Here is a 21,469-nt window from a genome sequence, read left to right on the forward strand (position 1 = left end):
GTGGTGCAGCCAGATATTTTTCTGCAGGCAGCAAACTGTTTTCTGCTTCTCTTTATTCCAGCAAGTTAAAAACAGACACGCACTTTAGTTTAGCCAACAATCCTGCTCCCTCTCCCTTATAATACATTCACAGTTGCTGTAGTTGCTCTGATGCATGTGTGTGTGTGTGTGTGTGTATGTGTGTGTGCTTTTACTGTAATTTTAAGGCAGGAATACTCAGCTTGCTTTGCTTGGGGGCCACTTTTGAAAAATGACAGGAGGCCAGGGGCCTGTTGCAGCAGCCTCATACATGTTTTTAGGATTTTAGGTTGTTTCTGGGATTTTTCGGACTATTCTGTATTTTTGGATATTTCTAAGATTTTAGGACAATTCGGGGATTTTAGGATATTTATAGGATTTTTTTGTCGTTTCTAGAATTTTGGGACATTTCTCTGATTTTAGGTCATTTGTAGGATTTCAGAACAGTTGAAGGATTTTATGAAATTTCTCAGATTGTAAAACATTTCTGGGATTTTAGAATGCTTCTATGATTTTGGCACATTTCTAAGAGGTGAGTTGTGGTGGGTGATCTTCCACTGGCAAACAAGCTCTGTTTTGATGCTGTTTTAGGCACATTATGTATACTAAAAACACAAAAACAATTCTCAGTGTGAATCACTTTATTTTTATTGTGAATAAAACAATAGTTGGGGGGTCAGCTTTGGTCCATGGGCTGTAAACTGAGTATTACTGCTATATAGGGCAAAATATTTGATACCTTGAACTTCCATTAGAACAATTTTCTTTTCAGTACCTATAATGACAAGAGAAAGAGGATGAGATGGAAATAGCTGGAACAGTAACTGAGTTAAACTCTGTGTCTGCTTTAATAAAAATCCTCTCCAATAAACATCTTTGAAGGTGTTAGACCCACACACTGTCACAGATGCCTCCATCATGTGTATAACCCACTACAGATGGTGATGGTGACACTAATAATATAACAGAGGCTTGGCTGCTGGATGTCTAGAATTTGATACAGCTGGCCGTCGGCGTATGCAGCTCATCTGAGATTTTGCCGCACTATAAGGGTTGTAAACTGCTATCTGCAGTATGGTGTCGACATGATGTACCATAGGTTACGGTTGACATCACACTGGCGGTCAGTGTGCATCTTTAGACCCAGCTGGCTGATGAATGTTGTCCAAAGGAAACATGTGCATATGTATGGAGGACTGACAGGAAACTATGACTTCAGTGTTCAGCGGTTTAATTTAGCACCAGAGGGATGCATTAGCTGATTTTATAACCAAGGTCATATGTCTATAGTGTATTGAAACATCAGGGGGCAATCTACAAGAAAACCCACTCTTATTTGTGTTATTCATCTTATAATATTTCCCTTTGTGGCACAACATACGTTCACCCCACACTCCCCCACCCCCTTCTTACCCTCTGCGACGCAGCCTATCTCAGAAGCATTAGTTCTCGGTAGATTGATGGCCAGTTTGCAGAGAATATAAAGCCATAATGATATAGATTTAGGATCATTTCAGGGATTGATTTTTTTTTGGAAGCTAAGAGGGTGAAGCCACTTATGTCAATGCTAATGACCATTTCCACTAGCATTTAGGAGAACGGCCCATTATCTAAAAGCTCACATTATGGCAAATATGATTGGGAATGGAAGTTGTGTGCAATCTGAACTCACCTCGGACTGCTGATCTGCTCCCTCCAGTGCAGGGCTGGGATCTGAGCAAACACATGTCTGTGGATTCCGTTGCAGCTTGATCTTATTTTCGGTTGTTTGAATTTATTTAAATCATTTCAATTGCAATCCATCGCAGAAATCTGGGAGAGAAATTTGATATGAGCAGTGCTTGAAATAGAACTCGGGTTGCTCCATCACTGCTCAAAAACACAACTGACCTGAGTTGAAGAGGAAAAAGTTGTGTTATAATTTACTTTGCAGCTTGTTTATCACATTTAGACTGTTGGGGAGTTTGGGGGTTGGAGTTAACAAAGTTATGCGTCTACAGATTGATCTAGAGAGGTTGCACTCTGCCTGTTTAGATGGAATTTCCCAACTCTAACATGAGTATAGTTTTCACAGTTCACTGCAGCTGACCTGTCTAAATCTCTGTTTTGCGCACCCTCTGTGGTCTGTCTTCCTTGATTCTGATCCAGACATTTGGTAGCCCTCCTCTCAGACATGACATTTTCTTGACATATTGATGTAGAGAAAGGGGAAAGCAAACTCCTGCAAGGGCAAATGCTTTATTGCTATCAAATAACAGAGTCCGGAAAGTCCTGACACTCAGGTACACTTAAGCCCTCCAAGAACATGACGTTACTTACACTATAGTGAGAAGTTTTGATTATGTGTAAATATCTTTAATCAGCAATTTCAGGGAATGTATATTTACCACCAAGCATGGACGGAGCACTGAATGGGCCTACTGGTCTCAGGCTCAGGAGCCCAAAGTGTCCGAGGGCCCCCTGGCCCTCACCTGCAAAAGCTTCTCAAATTAAAATGTACCAACCAGGAAGAGACTCAAAATATCCACCAATAGATGCAAAGTGGGTAGATACAAAAAAAAAAACTACAAATAGACAAAAAAGGCACAAAATTATTTCAAAGACACACAAAATAATAAAATAGATACCAAATGGCTGCAAAAAAAGATATAAAATAGACATAAAATGGCCTCAAAAGATGACCACAAAGAGACACAAAACAACAAAAGATGCATAATGACTATAAAGAGACACCAAACAACAACAACAATAAAACAAAGAGGCAAAACTACCACAAAGTCTGTCTCTTGCTTCTCTGTCAGAGAGGCAGTGGGGCCTTTTGGACATTTGTGCCCAGGGGCCCACTGTCTCATAATCCACCCCTGCCACAGAGGTAGAGGCAAAAATGAAGCTTTCGCTATTCTAACGATGACATCATGTTTGCCAGAGGTTGGAAATCTGCCACTGTGGGAAGTAATGGCTGAAACACAGACAGTGATTTCCTGTACTACGAGTCCCCTTCCCTCCCCAACTCTATGTTGTCAGTAAGGAATAATCTTTGTCTCTCTGGGGCTCTGAGGTTTCCTTTGGAGCCCACCCACTGAAGCATGCTTTTACTCTGGCTACACTGTAGACTGACGGATGAATAGAAACTCTACAGGATGGGTTCAAATGGGCCATCAGTTAGACTGACCCTGACAGTCACCTCCCCCTGCTCCGGCCCGGCCTACCCGTTGCCTGATTACATGAACACACCAGCCCCATCTATCAAGCCATTGATTTTCCTGTCGGTCCACTTGTCTGCCTGTGGCTCTCTCGCTCTCCAATAAGGACTTCATTGTTTGTATAGTTGTTTATGGATGTCCCAGGGAGGCTGAATATTATGTGCCGTAGTGTACTATCCCTGGCTGCTGTTCCACACTGCTTTTCCTTTCAACGTTCAACCCCGGACACAACAACCAGAAGCCCAGCCGCAGCACAAAAAACATCTGTGTTATTTTCTCCAAATCTCCGTCCTTCAACCTTTCTCCATTTCCTGCTTCCCTAACATAATGGTTCCTTTTATCCCATGCTCTAACCTCCCCATCCACCTTCCAGTGACAGATGTAAGGCTGTTGGTTCTATTGACTCTGTTGGAGCCCACGCTTTATCAGACCCTCCATTCCCCCCTCACCTGCCAGCATCTATCCTGCTGCTGCTGAGGCACTAAGCCCAGTTGATGGATCACGGCACTCCCTCACAGAACCTCCATGTTCTCCCCAACCCCTACTCCTCTCATCCATCTCTATACTCTGTACACAGATCTGGGAGAGGAGGGGCCAAATCAAGAAAGATCACTTCCCTGTGTCATCACTCCTACTCATGAGTTTGTTGCTGTCTCATTTGTTGAGTTTGTTTTTCTGTTGGCTTAAATTTGATTTTCATCATCCCACTCCCATCATCCCTCCCCCCTCCTTCCCTCTTTACCTCCCCTACTCTCTCTCCCACCCACAATCCCTTCCTCTCTCCTAAAGGTACCTTATTTCAGAAGTCTTCTGAGGCAAAAGACAAGAGTGATTTGGGGAATTCATGTGAGTTGTTGTTTTATTTTATCTTTTTTTTAAAAAAAAACATTATTTCTACATTCATTTTCATGTCTGTCTCTGTCTCTATTTTTTTATTTGCAGGTTGTGCACAAGGAAATTGCACTCATAGTCCCTGATAAATCATTATAAAAACATTACTTTTTTGGAAGAAAAATAAAACTGTAAAGGTTCCACATTATGCTCATTTTTGGGATCATACTTGTATTTTAGGTTTTTAGAGCATGTTTACATGCTTTAACATTCAAAAAATTCAATTTTTTTTTTCACATACTGTCTGCCTGCATATACCTATGTTCATTAGGATTTTAGGATGTTCCTAAATTTGGCAAACTTGTTTATTTCTGTTGTCATTTCCAGTCTTAACTGTATAGAGATATAGTTATGGGGTTATAGAGTCTGCCATTTCTGTTGTGCTTATTTTGTGAGTGTTGCTAACATCTTTGATAAACCAAATCTACCAGCACAGAAGCTAAGCAATGTGCTGCTGCAGACGGCGGCTGCAGTAACATGTATTTTAGCCACCTAAAAAAATGTATATCAGTTTAAGTGTACACTATATTTAAATATTTGCTCCGCTTTACCTTACACAATTGCTGATTGAGGCAGCAGTAGACCAGCAACTCGTGTAAAATTACTTTTTTTCTCTCTCCTTTTTTTGTTATATAACGCCTTCAAACTGTGGTCGGTAAGGGCTGTCTAACGGCAAGGTAAAGCTGTGAAAATATTCTAAATATAGTGTATATCTAAAATTATGTTGGCCTTTTTTTGGGTGGCTGAAAATAGTCAATTAAAGCAGAGATTGCTCAGTGCCATTTGATTATATGTACGTGATGCGTTTTCTACCTTGAGGTCATTAGTTAATATTGCGATTCGGTCTATTCACCTTCTTACAAAGGGACCCATTTATAATGTTTATGTTTAAGTTTGAAACGGTTTATATAATAGCCTATGGTCATGACATCACAAATTCATGAAAATCCAGATGGCTTGTTTAAAGGCACAGTTTCTGAATATGGGCTGTGTGTTTTTCTCTGTGAATTGAGCCTTTTGATGCTTTCACAGTATTTATACAGCACCTATACCTGCTTTTTTATTAAATAAGACATGAAAATCTGACTTTTTACGAAGTGGTATTTTTTCATGAAAACATCAAGCGAAACAAGAGCATGTTTGCTATTGTTTCTATCATTTTCACCTTTGTTTCATTATTCTGTATTTTTCTTTGCAGATAACCTACTCAGGCCTTTTTTTTTCTTGATTTCTGCTCTATCCTTCTTCATAATGCATCTCTGCTATCCAGCTGCCTATATACTTGCTGTTATTTTGTCTTACTCATAGCTGACGATGCTCTTTACCCCTGGTGTTCCTCATGAACTTCAGCCCTTCACCACTTTGCCTCTGAGTGAGCTCCAGCACTGATTCTGGCAAAGACTTTAACCCACTGTGTCTTTCTTAGTCTATAATCTCTTATATTTCTTCCCTCTCTGTATCTCACCCTCCCTCTGTAAATCACTGCGTCCTCACAGAGAATGAAGTGTTCAATAATCCCTTTCATTTCCATTTCTTGTACTTTTTCCCTCTCCGACAATGGCTCATGTTCAAAGGGATGTATTAATCTAAGTGATACATTTTAATGCGTACACTTAGCAGGTTGCTGCCTTTATCATCAAAGCGTGGATGGAAGATTGTTCGACTGAGGGGATATATGTTAAATAACTGCGGGGAAGCTTGGCAGAGGAAGCACGGTGAAATTACATTTGCAGACTTTCATCATTGGCTCCCCTGCTCTGTTTTCTGTTCCTGTCTGTGTTAGAAGACGGATTAGAGGCCGAACATATATGAGGATACATCTTGACACTCCTCTGTAATGGGATGTCTGAGTTAAGGATAAATTGAAAGGGTGAGGCCACACATGTCCTTCCTGGGGACGGAGGGAAAAAGAGTATTCGCCTGCCTCTATAATTGTGGCCATTCAGTACATCTTAGCCTAACAAAAACTATTTTTTTCTTAATTATTCTGTGACTGAAAGGGAATGCCCCGCTGAAGGTCATATTTGATGTCATTTCAACTAAAAGAAATGAAATAAAATGGATTTTAAACAGACTCATTGCAAGAATTGTGTGCTTGTTTAATTAGATTTAAAGATCTATTCATCCATAAAAATAAACCTCAAGCAACCAGAGAAAAATACGCTCTTCCACTCTTGGAGTCCAAGAATGCTCTAAAAAACACACAACTTATGGCTTTCAGTTGTCACAAAATTCTCCCTTCTCTTGCTTTTCCTTCTCTTCGCCTCCTTTGTGCAAGAGAACACAAGAGACACAGATTGAGTGCCATCTGCATCCCAGAGACACATGAGGCTAATTTACACAAATGCTCGGCATCATGCATGCTCTGCCGGTGTTGTGCATAGATCTATGGCTGATGCTGCCATCTACTGGTGCAGCCTCTGTGCCATTTACATACTCAAATGACCTCAAAAACAGAAATGTCTCTCTTATAGAAAAACAACTTTATTCTCTCATAAATAAGAATGTGTTTATAAACTTTGGTCTTTGGCTTTTTTTCAGAGCCCCCTTGACATTTACAGTGTGTATTCATACGTCGAACAATGCACACACGCAGGCTCACACATGCCTTCTGGCATTTCGCTGCCTCTAAAGAAGAGTTTCTCCCCATTTGTCAACTTGGTGACAGTGAAGGACATTCTTTAGCAAACACTACAGAGAGTTCAGACTGTCAGTAGGCATCCATTAAAAAGGTCTGATCGGTAATGAGTGCCTGTCTGAGTCTACGTTCCCAACAGCCACTATATCCATGCCAGGCCTGCTAATCACAGAGGTTTCTCCAGCTGGAAAGTGGACAGAAAGAGACTCTGGGAGGGAGATAGAGATGAAAGACAATTTGAGAAATGCAAGCTATGTCTAGATCTTATCTGCAGTGTGTAAGAACAAAGACAGAGACAGACTCTGAACTCCAACACAGAGCACGGTAATTTGAAGATGAAAACATCTATATCTTCGTCTTCACAACTTTTGATCTCGCTTCTGAGCCTGCTTGTTAGGACAGTGTGTCATTGGGTTGCACTGGAGCAGCCTTTCCTATTAATTGCGTCGCTGTGCACAGAGTTTATCATTATTATATTTATTTTTCTTGTTTCTAATTATCTGTATGATGCAAGTTATACAACCCTTTCAACACAAAATGGCTTCTCATAGCCAATATTAATGTGTGACTTTGTGAAATCACTGGACATAATTAACATGGACACGCAAGTCACGGCTCCTTCATATGTGTAGCAGATTTCTTTTTAAGTAAGATGCATTTGTGTCTTTACTGTGTAACATCTAGCAAAATTGAACGTAGGATGGCAAAGCTGAAAGCAGAAGAAGACTTAAATTTGTGCATCACACTCTACAGTGCATGCATCATCCCTTTTCAACTTTGACAATTAAGCATGTCCTATATTATTTAATCAATGCCCAGATTATTTGCCACAGTGGGCACGCACACAAAAAAAGACAGGAGATATACTGTATGCATTTATTTCCCTGTAGATCTTTATTAATATCCGGCTCAATTTTAAACCAGGATATTAGTCTGCTGATAATGGCTTCATCACAACTCCTGCATGCTGAAGAAAGAAAGAAAGCTGTTGATGTGAACTTATGAGATCTTAAATGACTATTTTTCCTTCTGCCTTTTGTCTCTTTTCCCCAATCCCCACCCTCCTCCTCCATCTCCAGTGGCCCCCAGTACAGACGATGTAGCGCTGTATGTGGGTATTGTCATAGCGGTGATCATGTGCCTGGTTATCTCTGTCGTCGTGGCGCTATTCATCTACAGGAAGAACCACCGCGACTTTGACTCTGACATCATCGATTCCTCTGCCCTCAATGGAGGCTTCCAGCCAGTCAGCATCAAGACTGCCCGCAAAGGTGGGGCACAGGATCTGTATTGTATCTATGTGTTTGATTTTTTGTGTTTGTTTGCCTGCATGTATGAGTCTGTGTGTAGATGTTTAAGTCTTGTGTTCATATGCATACATGTTTTTCTGTCTTTTACATCACCTGTGAGGGAGCTAATGAACATCAGATGGTATAAGGGCAGGGGGGCTATGAGGATAAGGGCCCACAAAGATACTCAAATGTATAGCTGTGGATGTGGGGAAGAGCCAATGAGAAAATTCCTATGAACAGGGTCCTTAGTTTTGTGCTATGCGCTTGCAGTAGGGTTTCAGTTTAGATTTTAAATGCAGATACTTAAAGGTTAACAGAGTTATGATTTAAATCAGTAAATATCTAATAGAAGCACTAGTAAACAAGGCAACAAATCTGACTGTTTGATCTTAGCTTTTGTACTTGACAGCTGTTGATAGGCAAGGTAAGGCAGCTTTATTTGTATAGCACATTTCATATAACAGGGCAATGCGAAGTGCTTTCCAGAGCAATAAAATATAAAACACAATAAAGGATAAAGATATATAATAAGATATATTTTAAATAAAAGATTTTAGAGGTAGAAAATAACTACTGAATGATTTACGTTTTTAAAAAAACATATGTTTTAACTTTTACCTACAAGTGGTCTGTCAGGGCTTGTCTTGCATGATCTTAGAGTTTATTCCAGGTTTGTGCTGCATGAAAACAAAACTCTGCTTCATCATGTTTAACTGATGATACTCCGTGCTGCATGCTCCATACGTTTGACTCAGCTGCTCGGCCAGCACATGTGTGTTGGTGATGATTTGAATGTAAATGTGCCCTTTTGACTGCAGGAAGCCTGTGAGAGAAACACAGACAGGGTGTTTGTGCGGGCGAGCTGATGAAACTATTAAAATGCTTGTCGTTGTGATGGGAGTCCAAACTATGCCCCTTCATTAAGGCATAATAAGGCCAGTTGGCATGTCGCATAATAAACGCTAATTAGATTTGGGCTGGTGACGCACAACTTAAAAGGAAGACTGGTGAGGTGAGGACAAGTGGCAGTGAGATGGACGCAAAGACCATTATGTTAAAGGACATAATTACATAAGCTTGTTTACCTGAACCAAACAATTAGATAATCTTAAGTGATTAGTCTAGGTTGGATATTGATTGTTATTGTGTCCAAGTCTCAAACTTCATCTGATTTCTCTTTCAGTAAATGTTTCAGGGGTGCCCAGTAGCTCATCTGGTAGAGCGGGCCCCCCATGTACAAAGGCTGGGTCCTCACTGCAGTGGGTTTGACTACAATATCCAGCCCTTTGCTGCATGATATCCCTTCTCTCTCTGCCTTTCATGCTTAATCTCTTTAATCAATAAAGGCAAAAGCCCCAAAAACTAATCTTAAAAAGGTATGTTTAAGAATAATTTTAAAATAATGAGGGTGAAGACAGGAACTGATGATGACAGATAAAGAAATCAAAACCCGACTTTACTGACTGACTGTCAGCGAAGTAATATAACCGTAGGTCTATTTAAAGCTGGGTGATATGGAGAAAATCAGATATCACAGTATTATATTCACTTGATATTGATATTGTCATGTTTCGTGCTTTCACAAATTACAAATTACAAAGATTTTTGATAACCATGAGTAAGATTAGTCCAGAAAAATATATCACTTTACTCTAATGTAGCCTATAACACCAGGAAAAAAAACAACACTTATGATATTATCATCAAATATCATCCAAAATTTTAGACAGAATCTAATCTCCTATCCATCAATATAATACGATGTTGAGCCATATCTTTAGACATAAATAAAATACTTCAATAGTGCAACTTATTATCCAGTAAAATTATGTATTACTGAACTTCTCATACTGGCACCAAGAACATGGTTATGATAAGAAATCACTATTTCGTCCATCTCTCATCTAATTTGAACAACTTTTGTGACGCACGGTGACATCTGTATCATGTAGAAACTTGGTAATGTTTGATAACAGAGAGGGGTCGGAGGTAGCTGAGAAGCTGGACGGCTCCCACTGCCATCGCTCCACCCACTCAGCCCAGCTATTGAACATTCATCCTTGTACCTACTGGGTAAACTGAGCGTTAGTGATGCCATCTGTTACTCATGAATCACAGCTGCGCCTATAACTTCTCTGACTGAGTAATGTTTCTTGGTGGTGAAGTGGACTTCCCTAATGAGCGAAAAACAAATGAGTAAAGCCAGGCAGCAGTCATGCTGATTGCTGCCAACACTTCATTACCTCATGGCTATTTTGGTTTGGAGTTAGTTTCTCACCAATTTTCACAGTTGGAAAGAGTATATGACGACCGCAAAACTTCCCTTAAGACATTTATGCAGCCTGACTGATGTCATTTTCTTTTCTTTTCCAGCTGATCTCCTAACAGCACCCCCTGACCTGACTTCAGCGGCCGCCATGTACCGAGGCCCTGTCTATGCCCTCCATGATGTGGCTGACAAAATCCCTATGACCAATTCCCCTCTGTTGGACCCTCTCCCCAACCTGAAGATTAAAGTGTACAACTCCTCAGGCTTAGTGACTCCACAGGATGACCTGGGAGGGGAATTTTCCTCAAAACTGTCACCGAAGCTACCGCACTGCCTCCTGGACAACAGTGACAGCACGATGGGCCGGCGCACACAGACCCAGACGTTGCTCCGCACCAGGGATCCATCCTGCACTGCACTGGGCTCCTTCAGCTCCCAGGGGGGACACCTTATTGTGCCCAACTCAGGTACTACAACAAAAAATGAGAGGAAATGTTTACAAATGTTTGTATTTTGATCTGTGATTCAGTACATGTTCAGATGTTTAACCAGGCAAAATCTGCTGCGTATTTCAAAATATCCAGAAATAAACATAGTCTAAGAGGAGAATAAATTAGCTCTCATTCTCGAAAGAGGGCTCTGCAAGTTCCAGCAAATTCATCCTAAAACTCATTAGCTGTCTTTTGTCTGTTTTGATTGGAGCTGCATGTTTTCATCTACCCAGTGGCTCTCTTTTCAGGTGCTTTGTGAGCTGTCATCAGCGTTTAGCGAAAGTAACTCCATTTGTGTGTGTGTGTGTGTGTGTGCATGTGAGAACATGAATATGTGTGCGTGTGCACATATTTGCATACTGAAAGGATTAACTCTCCACAGCCTGACCTGGAAAATAGATCATCCATCAGCTCTTCCCTCTGTGCTCTTTATTCATTCCTAATAGGTGATGACAGTGATGACATTCTAAACTGTTTTTCTTAAAGATTCCCGAAATGGACACGTGAAACTCCAAACCATCCTTGGTAGGGCATAGTAATCTGAAGTCTCTGCCACGCAACCTCATGGTGCCACAAGATTGCAGGAAGTCACTGCACTTAGCCAAGAACCAGCATGGCACTTTTTAAATGGAGTAAACAAACAAGATATAACATAAGCAAGTCATAATGCACTCTCCACCATATGTAATGCCATTTTAACCACAGAGTTATAATGTAATAATTACAAAACTCGACCCCCACATTTCGCTTAGTGCAATTCAATTTTTGTTAACACTGAGTCTTTTTTTCATATTTAATATTTGTTGATTTTATAAATGATGGGAAATGAATTTATTTGTGACAAACTTTGAAGAAAACATACTCTTTGGGTTTGGAGAAAGGTATCAAGTATTTTCAAGTCAAAATGCTCGTGCCCAAGTGAGGTCACGAATCACTGGTGTTAAATTCATCACCAAATTGCAGGTCTTTTTTTTTTTTTAATTTTTCAAGTCAAGTCTAAAGTAATCAAGTTTGTGAGTCTGATTCAAGTCCAAGTCTGAGACTCAAGTCCCCACCTTTGTTAATGAGTGAACTCTCCAGGTGCTGGTTGGCGGATTTTGTCAGACTAACTGTTTCCCTTGTTTCCAGAGGTGTGAGAGTAATATCAATCTTATCACAAACTCCGAAAATGAGTTTTTGAAAATGCTCACCAACCTGGCCTGAAGAACAGTATAAATTGTTTTCCAGATGTTTGAGATGTGAGCTGCCTATTCTGTGCCTCACCAACTTTACCAGGAGGACCTTTACACACACAGATGTGACCCTGAAATAATATGCTAAACCATATGCGACCTATCAGTGTGTTGACAGCTCACAGTATGACAAGGGTTGATGGATACCTAAGGTGTAAGCACTGGAGGTACTGATGTAGAGGTATACTGTTTCAGGCAGCTTACATTAACCATGCTGTCCTCACTTCAAACACATGTGGGCTGTTTGTAACATGCCGCGGATGCATGTTGACAGGCACAGACAAACTAGCAGGGACATTAAAGGATACACCGACTTCTCAAGTTTCTTAAGTTTTCCTCTTTTCGTTTTGATTCCTGTAAAATGTCCTGAGCTGCTAGTTGTGTTCAGCCACCTCATCATGTTACATAGGCAGTGGGAAAGGAGAGCACATTTGTTATTTGATCTGTTCGTGTGTCTGGGTAATGAAATATTTTGTGGCATCGTCCGTGTGGCTGTTTGGTATTTTGCATCTTAAAAATGCATTTCCCTATCTCTTTGAAGCTTTGCTGTGAGGGAGAATGGCAGTGTGCGAGACGTCCCTGTGGCAGAGTTGTGATTGCTGTGCTAGCTAGCAAGAGAAGCTGTCTGTCACCTTTTGAAAAGTTCAGTACAAGGACATGGGAAATCAATGAGCTATCTGAGAAACCCCTCCAGAGAGAGAGACAGAGAGGGAGAGAGAGAAAGAGAGAGAGAGAGAGAGAGAGTGTGTGTTTGTGTGTGTTTGTGTGTGTTTCTGTATATGTGTGCATTAGGGAATGTGGGGGGTAGGGTCCTTAAAAAACACATCGGACAGGACATCATATCAAATCAATCTGAGATGGAAAAATTTAAATCATGCTGTCTGCAGCAATATGAAAATGCTATGAAGAGAAAAGAGATCATTGATTTTAGAAATGAAATGTCACACCATTTCCTGATGCCATAGGAGAAGGCAATAAAGTGCCATAGTTTTTATATGTGGGTCTGAGGGGAATTGCGATTATTACTATACTTCTCTTACAAAAATAATTATCACGTTTCACTGAGACTTTTTCTGCTCTTTCCTGCCACAGCAATACATTAAGATATGTACATTTTGTATGTGGAAGACTATTTAAGCCGTAGTTGGTAACTGTTATGAAGTGTGTGTCATATCTAATGAAACTTTCTCTATATCCTAACGGAGGTACACGTGACAGAAATGTCTCCTCCTAGTGCTTTTAGTGGCACTAGTAAGAATTCACCACACATGAACAAAAAAAAAGCAATCAGAGCCGAGGAGTCTAGACAGCTCTTATCAATTAGAGTGCCTCAGGGATGACATTTTTTTCTAGGCCAAACTGAAAGTTAACATTGCCCTGGTTCCCTTGTCAAAAGTCTATGGGATTTTCCTATTGGACTTTGGATCATTGCAGAAAATATTCTCTGTGGTAAACAAATGTTTGTGATACACATTTTGTTCAAATATGAGCACCACTCTCAGGATTTTTAAAGCCTAAATACAATCACTAGAAGTAAAAAGATATTGCTAGGCTAAAAAGAACTGCACTATGGTCGTGTTGCCACCGCTCTAAGACTTTAAAACTGTGTTCGGCATGGTTTGGTATGATTGCATTATGTAGTCTCATCTAGCCACCTTCTAGCAATCGTCTTTTCCAAGACACATAAAAGCACCAAAGTTTGTGAGTGGGGTATTTACTGATGTATTTTATGCTGTACAACAAACCGTGAAAGTCTTAAAGCTAGTTTTAACAACAGATCTTATCTAAGGCTTCTAACCAAAAAAACATTCAAAACACCCATTGACTTTGAGACAAGGGAACTTGGGATGCTATAAAATGGTAATGGATGTCCAGGTTTCAGGGCTCATTGCTGGGGTACTCATTATGAATGGAGATTGTGTTACTGCATTGCCTGTATCTCACTTTAAATGTTTTCAGAAATGTATTTTGGTTTACTGTTTAGCTGTAAAATTAGAGACAGTCGTGCTAAAACCAAGCACTACCCACCAGCCAGAGCAAACTTTCTCATTTAGCAGCCAAACAGTACACTAAAATGTGTTACTAAAAAAACATTTAAAGGCAAGAAATAAGCAATGCAGTAACATAATCTTGATACAAATTTGATCAGCATTGCTTAGTTTGACATTTCTCGTGCAGTGATTGATATGATTGACAGCTGCTTTACACTTCTTGGCTCTGATTGGTTGTTTTAGGCACAGTGGATTCTTATAAATGCCATTAGGAGCACAAGGAGGAGGAAGAGAACCATTTTTTTCACTGATTATCTGTCTTGTGTACTGCTGTCAGGATATGATGAAAATTACAACAAATATGAAAAAAAGTTATTTTTTATAGAAGTTAGTAACTGTAGCTTAAATAGCCTACAATTCACCATTTGAATATACATGTAATTCAAATACTTTTTTTTAGTTTTTATGATGGCCTGATGTCTCCACTGTTCTCTGACTTAATACTTAACAAAAGAAACTTACGAAACACAATCATGACATGCACTGACAAACCCAATAGTTGCAGAGACTCATCTGGTCTACCTGATAGCTCACCACTCTTATATCTGCCTGTTTGTGTGTCTGTCTGGTTTTGTGCTCCCCAGGGGTGAGTCTGCTTATTCCAGCAGGGGCCATTCCCCAAGGCAGAGTGTATGAGATGTATGTGACGGTTCAGAGGAAGGACAACATGAGGTATAGTACGCAGCACTGGCCGCCACATCACTGCCCCAGAGCTGTGTTTACCCCTGTCAGCTCTGCCATGTCACACATACACCAAGACTTCTGTCACATTGCCACTAAACAGTGTTTGCGTGTGTTTGTATGTGTGTTATTGTCTGTGAACCTCCAGGCCCTCGGTGGATGATGGCCAAACAGTGCTGAGCCCTGTGGTGAGCTGTGGCCCCCCCGGGGCCTTGTTGACTCGGCCAGTCATCATCACCATGCACCACTGTGCCGTGTTTGACGGCCAACAAGATTGGCTGATCCAGCTCAAGAGCCAGTCACAGCAGAATCACTGGGAGGTGAGATATGGAATGAAAACTGTGCGGCAGATGTCTGTCAACATGGTCCAAGGTTGAAAGTGTGCTTTTGGCAGTCATGTTAAGTATTAGAATGATGTGTTTGCCACATAATAAGATTGATTGTGACTCAGATGTGATTTATTCATTAAATAATCCACATTGCATTTGGTTGGTTAGAAATTTGACTCAGCAAAGAGCGAAGGGGAAGGGTATGGGGAAAAACAAAATGATTAAATGTCATGGGACGATAGATAGCATGGAGGAGGTGAAGGGGATCAACTTTCCTGACTTTGTTTGTGCAGCTCAGCACTCAGAGCGAGCTGCTGTTGCAACCAGGTGCTGAAATAGTAAACCTCTGATAGCAGTGAACGGGCAGGGACTGTTTTTTCCCCGGCCTGCTTTCACGTACCTTTATGAATGACTATTTTTGTTTGGGCATGCCGTGTGTGTGTGTGTGTGTGTGCGTGCGTGTCTGCGTGTGTGTGTGTGTGCTGCGTTTGTGTTTTTGGAAGCCTTGTGCCTGGAGGCTCCATCATTAACAGTGCTGATGATGATAAGTTGGGTTGTTGAGGGCAGCAGTGTAAATGTGTTCTGCTTATCCCCTCTCTGCTTCCCTTCCACACACACACACACACACACACACACACACACACACAGAGTATCATTTATAGAGCAATGCTTCCACCCTCACAACAAAACAAACGGTCCATTTTCATCTCTCTCCCCAAATTCTCTATCAGGAGTACATGTCAGATGATAATATGACGGACCATGTTGTAGGCAGTTATTAGCATCTTTTTCTTACCTGCCAAGGGAGCATTTCTGGGTAAGCTTTCCTTGTGCTTAACGAACTCTCACAGGAAGGATTGTGCTGAGACCTTTTTAAAGTAGAAGGTGCTCAAAATATAAAAGGGAGCCATGATCATTTGTGTAGCGGCAGGGTCTAACACAAGTGGAATGAAAAGCAGTAGGAAGGCAGTACAGAACACAAAATTTTTCATTTTCTGAAGAATTTTGATTTTATTTCATGTGGGCTCATGGTCTAAATTAATAAGGTATGAATTCAAAGAGGGCACTGCTCTTGGAAAGGGTATTTAGGAAAATGTTAAAACACGAGTTCAAAGTCTGTGGTGCGTTACTGCACAGGCCAATCACGTATTGAAAATCCAACTATTTAGCAATATCCTATGTGTAATTTGTTGCCCTCTGTCAGCTGATTATTGAGAAGTGGCTTGAATAACATCACTTCTAGGACGTTTTTGCACAATCTGCGCTGCTGATGTGATGATATGACTTATGGAGCAGAGAAAAACTGCCAGACTGGCCCCACATGCCTTTGTGACATTGATAAATTACTTTGGGGCAGCCAATAAAGCTCAGTGTAAACTGAGTATTTTTAAGGAGGAAATAACTATTGATCAAGGACGACATTGAGGGGAGACTGTGCGTGTGTGTGTGTGTGTGTATGCTGACAGTCTGAGGCAATGTGGAAACAACAAATTGTCTCACCGGTCAGTCTGACTCAGGTTTATATCCAAATTACCTCACAGCGGCTTTCTTTTGCTGTTGTCTAGGGAAGTCCTCCTTGAAAAAGAGGTATTTTTGTTTTGTTTTTTTGCAAGTGACATAGAGATACATAACACAGAACAAGTGACAAATGTATATTGCAATATAAATTAAGACAACCATTTCCAACATGGAAACAAACAGCGCAGCATAAGACCAATGGGGGAACTGGACCAACAAAGTGAGACAATAAAAGGTTGGTTTAGATTAGCCTAATTATTTACACCTCAAACAGATAAAATTGAAAAGGGAAAAAAATCAAATTAAGTTTAAATTACTACATGAATAAAAAAAATTTAAAAAATAGTCCTCTAGCTTGAAGCAGGAGTGTAGTGAATGCTACACATTCTCTGCAATATAGAGTCACTTTTAACTGTAAATATTAAGGGGAACAAACTTTATTTCTGCTTTTGGAGGATCTGAAGATGTGTCTGGTTAATACAAATGCTGAGGTTTTCAAAGATCCATATTTCACTTATTGAAGGGGACATGCACCCCCCGGTGATTACACGCTTGCTATTGATTACATCTCTGACCTGTCACAAATGCAGATGGTAATATCCAAGGCGATGGCAGCTTCTTTTATATGAGCTTGTCTTCCCACTGAGACTAGCCTCCATGTGGCACGTATGAAATATTGCTTTATATGACAGGCTCTGTCAAAATGTGTATTCATCACTGCAGCAGAAATAGGATATATACATATATATATATATATATATATATATATATATAAAACCACCTAGTAAGAATAATCACTGCCAGGGATGCCACACCTCTTCCTTGTCAAACCACACACACACACACACACACACACACACACACACACACACACACACGCACATGTACAGTGTCACTGAGGGAACACGGTGTTGATGCTGATGAAGACAGCAGGTCATATAATGAGGAACATGTGGGACTTTCTGCTTCAGTAACTCTCCTACAAAGATTTATCCTCCCACGCCTCTAAGGGGAAAAAAAACCCTCCGCTGATGAATGCAGTCAAAAATTTGTGAATAAATTGTGCTGTGTGAATATGTGTGTGTTTACATGTTGCATTGTTTGTGCCTGCACACATACGTAAGTAGCGAAAGCCTACTTTTCCACTGTGTGCTCTAATTATCCCCCAATAAGGAGCCCCAATGCCAACCCCCAGGAGCAGTTAAAGAGTCTAATGATCAGCCATAATACTGCTGTTAAACGGCCTAGCTCACAATAAAATACTGTAATTCCTCTTCTGTCTCTCATAATAGGCTGAATTAATGCCAATGTGCTGCTCACAGGAGTGTTTGGATTAGAGCGAGAAAGACAGAGAGAGGAAGCAAGATCAGGAGAGATCAAGAGAGGGCGAAAGCTTCCTCCGACCAGACGGTCCTAATGAAATAGAAATATGTCCTGGCATTAGCGATATTACAGGGGTCAACTATAAATGATCGGGATACTCAATTTTGTAATACATCACACACACAAAGGCAGGGCGTTGGACATAAGTAATTCATACTTGCTGAGTGTAACATTTTTGGGAATAAGCTGATGTGAAAAGGTCATGAACTTTGACTGTCCTTTCTCCCTTAAATTTACATTTAAATTCAGTTCAGTTTGAATTTAAATGTTCCGTAAAAAATGTAATGAATAAATTCAACCTGAAACTAGACAGCCAGTTATTCTCACCTCTGCTTCCAACTAAGCAATTTACAATTTGACAACAAAAATGTATGACATGCAAGTAAACAAAAACTGAATAAACATATATTTACTTCTCAAAAACTGATTGGATAGTCCAATTTCTAGAAATAAAAAAAGATGTGATTAGATGTAGAGGAGCATGTTGTGCATGCTGTTTTTTTTTTTTAAAAAAAAAACAAAAAGGCATCAGTAAACTTTTTAATCGGCTATCATTGGCTATACTTGCCAACAAATGAGAATATTTCGAGGCTATAGAGCCGGAGTGACCACATTAGCAATTCTTCTTTTGTTACCATCTCTTCCTTCTATATAATGGTATTACTTCCAACCACAGACCACATGTCCACCACACAATTATGAAACCCATGACTATTTCTGGGTTTTTTTAGCTTGTTAATGCCCACACCTTTGTCACATTTTCTTTCTTCCTGTCCACATGTAGGATGTGGTGGTGGTAGGAGAAGAAAACTTCACTACGCCATGCTATATCCAAATGGATGATGAGTCCTGCCACATCCTGACAGAGACACTGGGTACCTCCTGCCTAGTGGGCCAATCTCTCAGTGCTGCAACCACAAAGCGCCTCAAACTAGCCATCTTCGGCCCTGTCACCTGCCCCGCCATGGAGTATCACATCAGAGTCTATTGCCTGGACGACACACAGGATGCACTCAAGGTAAATACACAGCAGTTTGTGTGTATCCATTCATTTTATGTCTGTTTGCGAAAGGTTATGTAGCAGAAATTAAATGTGTTTGTAAGCATTAATGATGTTTGTGAGTGTGTCATTTTGACTGAATTGTTAATGCGTGTGTGTAGGCAAAGCCGGCAGATGAGCTGTGGGAGGCTGAATGTGAAATCTTTGTGTTGGTGTGTCACAATAAGGGGAGACGAGGAAGCGTTGCCGCTCCTTGAAAGATGTAGCTGCTGCACCAACGAAAAATAAGCCACCTTTATCCCTCTACTCTACTGTTGTCTCCCTCTGTTTAATACCTCTATCTACCTACATAGAGGCAAGATAAGGAAGGATTATTATACTGAGCAGGGATATTAAACACGGTTATTAAGTTTGGGAATGGGTAATGAGAAGTGATAGTGATCCCGCTGCAAGGACATTGAAGTTGGTTTCAGATGGCAGGTCCAGATTTAGATTCATGAAGCCCAGAGGGAAAGTGATGAATATACTATAAAATATTTCATTTAGAATTTGCAAGAAACTGCTGTAGCAAATAACAAAAGTTTACTGCAGCACAAAAGAAGACAAAATTGTTTTAAGGTCAGTTTGTGGAGATTCATATAAAGAGATTTTTTTTTTGTTTAAGTGGGGTTATGTAAATTTATCCATGGTCAGTGTATTAGATGCAGTAGATGGCAGCCAGCATGGCCCCAGTTGGGAGAAGCAGGCTGGAGTCCGGCACTGAAGCTAAGCAATGTAGTCTTGAAGATGGGGGTCAGCAACTACATGTATTTTGGCCACCTACAAAAAGTCGTACCTTTAAAAAAAAAAAAAAATCAATGTCAGATTAAGTTTATGCTATAACTTTCATGGTCATACCTTTCTTTAAACGGGGTCACTGTTAATGGCCTCAGTTATCCATCTATGCTCTCGTTAAGGCCACCTGACTCCATTGAGAAAAACAGGAATTTTAGCTTGCTGAACTCAGGTGCCGCTTCATCAATCAGTTAGTTTGTTTGTGTTATTGTGTGACTTTGATGAATCCAAACTAACCATTTAAAACACTAAAGTCACACAATAACACAAACAGTGGTAGACTAGCAGCTTTGTGTTTTTAGCAATGTTAAATCAGTGTTTTTCTCAATGGAGTCTGGCTTTGAAGACGGTGATATTACAGCTTCGGTTACCCATTGAAAGTCATTGTCTGAAATTAAAGTAAAGCAGTGAAAATTATTTCAATATAGTGTAGGTGTCGGATTCAAAGACTAGACTATGGATATGAACCTGCACATAAGAAAATCGTAATTCTTTCTTTAACATGTGTGTGCTTGCTAATGTAGGAAGTCCTACAGATGGAGAAGCAAATGGGTGGGAAGTTGTTGGATGAACCAAAGACTCTTAACTTTAAAGACAGCACCCACAACCTGAGACTTTCCATCCATGATGTCCCCCACACATTGTGGAAGAGCAAACTACTAGCCAAGTACCAGGTAAACTAGTCATGCATCCTTTCACAAAGAAGACAAGCATTGTCACATGACAGCACAGTGAATTTTTTCAACCTTTTTTACTTCTCTGCAGGAGCTTTCCTTTCAGCAGGTGTGGAGCGGTTCACAAAGGAACCTCCACTGCTGTTTTACCCTGGAGCGATTCTCTTCCAGCACTGTGGACCTGGCCTGTAAGATATGTGTGCGCCAAGTGGAGGGAGAGGGACAGATTTTTCAGCTGGACACTACACTGTCAGAGGTAGGGTCAATAAATGTAGCCTAAGCTCTTGCATTTTATTTGTAACAAGTAAATGGGATTTTTTCCCCCCTAAATCAAAAGTACATGTATGTCCTCTTACCTGTAGTGCTATTTATCAATCAGTTTGGTCTTTCTGCAAGTTTCTGAGTGTTGGAGATCTTGGCTGCAGAGTTGTCTGCCTTCTCTCGAATGTAATGGAACTAGATGGCACTCAGCTTGTGGAGCTTGAAAAAAACATTCAAAAAACTAATCAAGCAAACTGCATGAACCCACAAAAAAAGCATGCATCATGGACGAAAGGCTTGTGCTTGTGAAAGCGTGAGATGAAGAAACATTGATGGTGTCCTCCTCACCTACACAGTTATGTTAGTTTGCTCAGTGGTGCAAGCTGAAATATCAGGCTTTCCTCTGCGTAGTGATACGGTTGGCTGGTATCGTTTGGTAGAAAAAAAAAAAAGGTTTTTACATAAAACTGCTCACAACAAGGTCTGTGGATTACCTTGAGTGAGCGGATAATGATTCCTTGAAATAGACATTGCTGTTGAGATCTAAAAATATATTATTTTGGAGCTTTGAGCACCACAGAGTGTCATCTCGTTCCATTATATTGGAGAGAGGGCAGAGATTTCCACAGCTGATATTTCTAACACTTGCCAACTCACACCAAAACAATCAAAATTAATGAATAGCACTACAGGTAAGAGGAAAA

The 21,469-nt window shown here is 40.4% G+C and overlaps 1 protein-coding gene across 3 annotated transcripts in view; it reads left to right on the forward strand.

Annotated features, from left to right (window-relative positions):
- The window catches only part of unc5cb (unc-5 netrin receptor Cb), a 177,977-nt gene that overhangs the window by 120,129 nt on the left and 36,379 nt on the right, over nt 1-21,469 (forward strand). For 2 of the 3 annotated variants that reach the window (XM_088070683.1, XM_088070686.1), the window contains 7 exons: nt 7,830-8,021; nt 10,416-10,778; nt 14,670-14,757; nt 14,915-15,086; nt 18,781-19,014; nt 20,355-20,504; nt 20,596-20,760. In XM_088070683.1, the coding sequence (XP_087926809.1) occupies nt 7,830-8,021; nt 10,416-10,778; nt 14,670-14,757; nt 14,915-15,086; nt 18,781-19,014; nt 20,355-20,504; nt 20,596-20,760 (1,364 nt within the window). Of the gene's footprint in view, nt 1-4,010; nt 4,068-7,829; nt 8,022-10,415; nt 10,779-14,669; nt 14,758-14,914; nt 15,087-18,780; nt 19,015-20,354; nt 20,505-20,595; nt 20,761-21,469 lie in introns of all 3 variants that reach the window. The other variant, XM_088070682.1, reaches the window with a different exon arrangement.

This window comes from Plectropomus leopardus, chromosome 20, assembly GCF_026936395.1.
Source record: "Plectropomus leopardus strain MGB_pleo_1.0 chromosome 20, ASM2693639v1, whole genome shotgun sequence".
In the NCBI taxonomy this organism is placed as follows: domain Eukaryota; kingdom Metazoa; phylum Chordata; class Actinopteri; order Perciformes; family Serranidae; genus Plectropomus; species Plectropomus leopardus.